Source organism: Cyprinodon variegatus, unplaced genomic scaffold (assembly GCF_000732505.1).
Source record: "Cyprinodon variegatus isolate N-32 unplaced genomic scaffold, C_variegatus-1.0 Scaffold740, whole genome shotgun sequence".
NCBI classification, from domain to species: domain Eukaryota; kingdom Metazoa; phylum Chordata; class Actinopteri; order Cyprinodontiformes; family Cyprinodontidae; genus Cyprinodon; species Cyprinodon variegatus.
The window spans coordinates 86,275-89,152 of NW_015151193.1; the positions used below are offsets into that span (position 1 = coordinate 86,275).

Genomic DNA, 2,878 nt, shown 5'->3' on the forward strand with positions numbered 1-2,878 from the left:
TATATATATAATTCTGGTCTATAGATGATAAATGTCTGCTGGGGATTAGATCCTAACCTCTGGTTGGATGGCCTCTTGCCATCACTCTAATCTTTAGCAGCCTCCACTGATTCCCTGTCATTTTCATTCAAAATATAATAAAAACCATAAATTAGGGCTCCATTGATGGAAATCAAGCCTCCTAAATATGCAGACATTTGAACGAATATCTTCAGTATCTATTTGAGCCTAAATGAATAATATTGAGCCAATCATTTAGTGGATTCTATCCTTTTGTCTGCAGGAGTTGAAGAATCTTCTTCTGGAGGCTCAGAAAGGTCCAGAAAGCCTCCAGGAGGCCCTTAAAGTCCAGGCTGTGAACCATCGCTCCCAGCAGGACGAGCTGCGGCTGCTCATCGACAGCCTCCGGCTCACTCTGGCTGACGCCTTCACACAGAGGAAGGGCGCCCCCCAGAGGACAGAAGAGCCAACTTCAGCTCCACCTTCTCTTTCTGCCTTACAGGACCTTCGGGTCCACAACCGGAAGATGGAGTCTGTGCTGGAGACCCTGCCGGCCCAGCTGGGGCGGCTCCAGCAGGGCGTCGGTAAAGTCGAGGGCGAGCTGCTGACGGTGAGGAAGCTGCTGGAGACGGAACCACAGACCGCAGCGCTGACCCGAACACCAGCCGGCAGCCCGCAGAGAGCAGAACCAGAGGAGCGGCGGGGGTCTGAGGCGGTGCTGGCAGGGCTGGAGGACACCAAGAGGACGCTGGGAGAAAGAATCCGGATAAACACGGCTTATAACGCCGTGTTCGCCTACACCGCCGCCGCCGTTACCGTCTCTGCTGTGTACCTGCTGCTCAGAGGAACGGGTTGAACTGGACCAGAACAAAACACGGTGGATTAACTCTAAATGCAGAATAATCTCTACCTCCCTGCTGACAAACACTAAAAAGCAGTTACCCTGGACACGCCTCACTTTTAATCCCTTAATTATTTTGGTTTTCTCTGAAAGTTTTAGGAAACCAACTGTATGGGATCGGTTCGTTCCCAGTTAATCGAAGGAAATGTTTGACTCAGATTTTAAATCATCAGGATTTGCAGTCAAATGAATAATCTCCTCAATAAATCCTCTACAGGGACCCAGTGGTGTTTATGCTCACTTTAAAACTTGTATTTGTTCATTACTGTCTGCAGTAGAACCTCTGAGATCCTGGAGTACTTGAACATATCTCTGTGTGTGCTGGTAACGCCTCTTTATTAAAAGGTCGACTGGGAAACTTTGTCTCCTTTCTTTCAACACTACACTAGTAGCCATTCAAAATTGCACTTCCAAAATTCACCACTGTTTGGCGTCATTTTCCTTTTGTCTCTGATGACGGAGCAGCCGGCTTGTTTTTACTCACAATGAATCATGGGAAACCCGAGGCTATGGAGGATACTGCAGACCTGTCCTGCAAAACGGGGAAAAGAAGGATGCATGACGAGGAGACTTCCAATCCCAACGGACTTCGGCGCCGCGCTAGGACGTAATCAGCCGATGAATGTGGCCTTCATAGGAAGCAGCCGCTGGATTCAAACTCAGCACGAATGTGTTAAAAAAAAAAAAACTTTTCCTGGCAACATTTTTGTAATATGCCTCAAATTAAGCGAATACTTTGGGAAAAAAAATGTAATGTTGATTTATTTAACATTCTTTTGTAAAACAAAGGTAATAATTAAAAATTAAATTGGAATAAAAGAAGAACATGAAAAGTTTTTTTTTGTTCTTTTTACATTTTTATTTAATTTAGGTATTTAGGAGCAATGCTGTTTTAGGAATCTCTGCAGAAACAGAGCAGTTTTATTTAAACAGATTAAATTCCACACAGATGGTAGCTTTAGCTCTGGATTAACTTTAGGTTCATCAAGGTAAATGCATGCCACACTATTCAGATTTGTATTTGTAGCTCATGCACCCCTGCAGAACTGCACTGCAAAAAATATCTAGAAATAAGTACAAATTTACTAAATCAATAGTATTTACTCTCAATTTTATTAGGTTAATAGGATGATTCACCAACAGAATGAGTATTTTTACTCTTAAAATAAAATAATTAGATAATATGCACTTGTAATAAGACCATGCTGTTACTTTTATTTTAAATGGAAATCATGTTCTATTGGCAAAGTGTCTCACTTACCTCCTCAATTCAAGACAAAATGCACGTATTTTAAGAAAAAATACTTATTTAGATTTTAAGTTTTTGCAGCACTTTGTGTTAGTAGGCTTCAAAGATCAAAATCACACCACATGACTTCAAAATTTTTCTCTCTTTCAGGCATGTTTCATAGAGCTACTGAAACACTCTTTTTCATTAATAGCTGCTTCTCTGTTTGGGCAGCAGGTCGTATTCCCTGTAGAGGATGAAGTCCTTCAGTCGCTCCGGCAGAGGCAAAAAGCTCATGAAGGTGGGCGATCGGAGGCGGAGACGGCCCAGGCATCGACGGATCCTCAGGCGACAGAGATGCTGCAGGCACCGCGTGTTTTCTGGGGACGGAGAAAAGGGATCAGATCCGTGATTTCTTTCTCCTTTCTCAGCTCACTGCTAAAGTTCGGTCACCTTGTAGTCTGCAGATATCAGACCACTGCTTCTGCTCCATCAGAACCACCTTCAGTTTGGAGCAAAAGGTCACGTGGTCGACGTAATCCATCAGCACACGAACCACGCTGCCGGACAGGTGTTTCAGCCAGTTGACGGTGATGACCTCACAGAACTGCACTGACAGAGAAACATTACTCTTAATGTGAAAATCATCATCATGTGAACCTGTGCATCAAAACAGGTGGTTGTGTGCAGGTAAAACATCGACTCTCTGTAAAATAAACTGAAAAATAAGCATAAAAAAGGTAAAAATG

At 43.4% G+C, this 2,878-nt stretch overlaps 2 protein-coding genes across 2 annotated transcripts in view; one reads left to right on the top strand and one right to left on the bottom strand.

Moving 5' to 3' along the window:
- ccdc51 (coiled-coil domain containing 51) overlaps nucleotides 1-1,342 on the top strand; it is a 5,084-nt gene extending 3,742 nt beyond the window's left edge. The window contains exon 6 of the mRNA XM_015395417.1: nucleotides 284-1,342. Coding sequence (XP_015250903.1) covers nucleotides 284-856 — 573 coding nt within the window. The 3' untranslated portion in view covers nucleotides 857-1,342. The remainder of the gene's footprint in view (nucleotides 1-283) is intronic.
- Nucleotides 1,343-1,889: 547 nt separating this feature from the next.
- Nucleotides 1,890-2,878, bottom strand: part of LOC107097998 (dynein heavy chain 12, axonemal-like) — a 20,974-nt gene continuing 19,985 nt past the window's right edge. The window contains exons 10-11 of the mRNA XM_015395418.1: nucleotides 2,583-2,782; nucleotides 1,890-2,509 (exon numbers count right to left, since the gene is read on the bottom strand). Of these exons, the coding sequence (XP_015250904.1) occupies nucleotides 2,337-2,509; nucleotides 2,583-2,782 (373 nt within the window). The 3' untranslated portion in view covers nucleotides 1,890-2,336. The remainder of the gene's footprint in view (nucleotides 2,510-2,582; nucleotides 2,783-2,878) is intronic.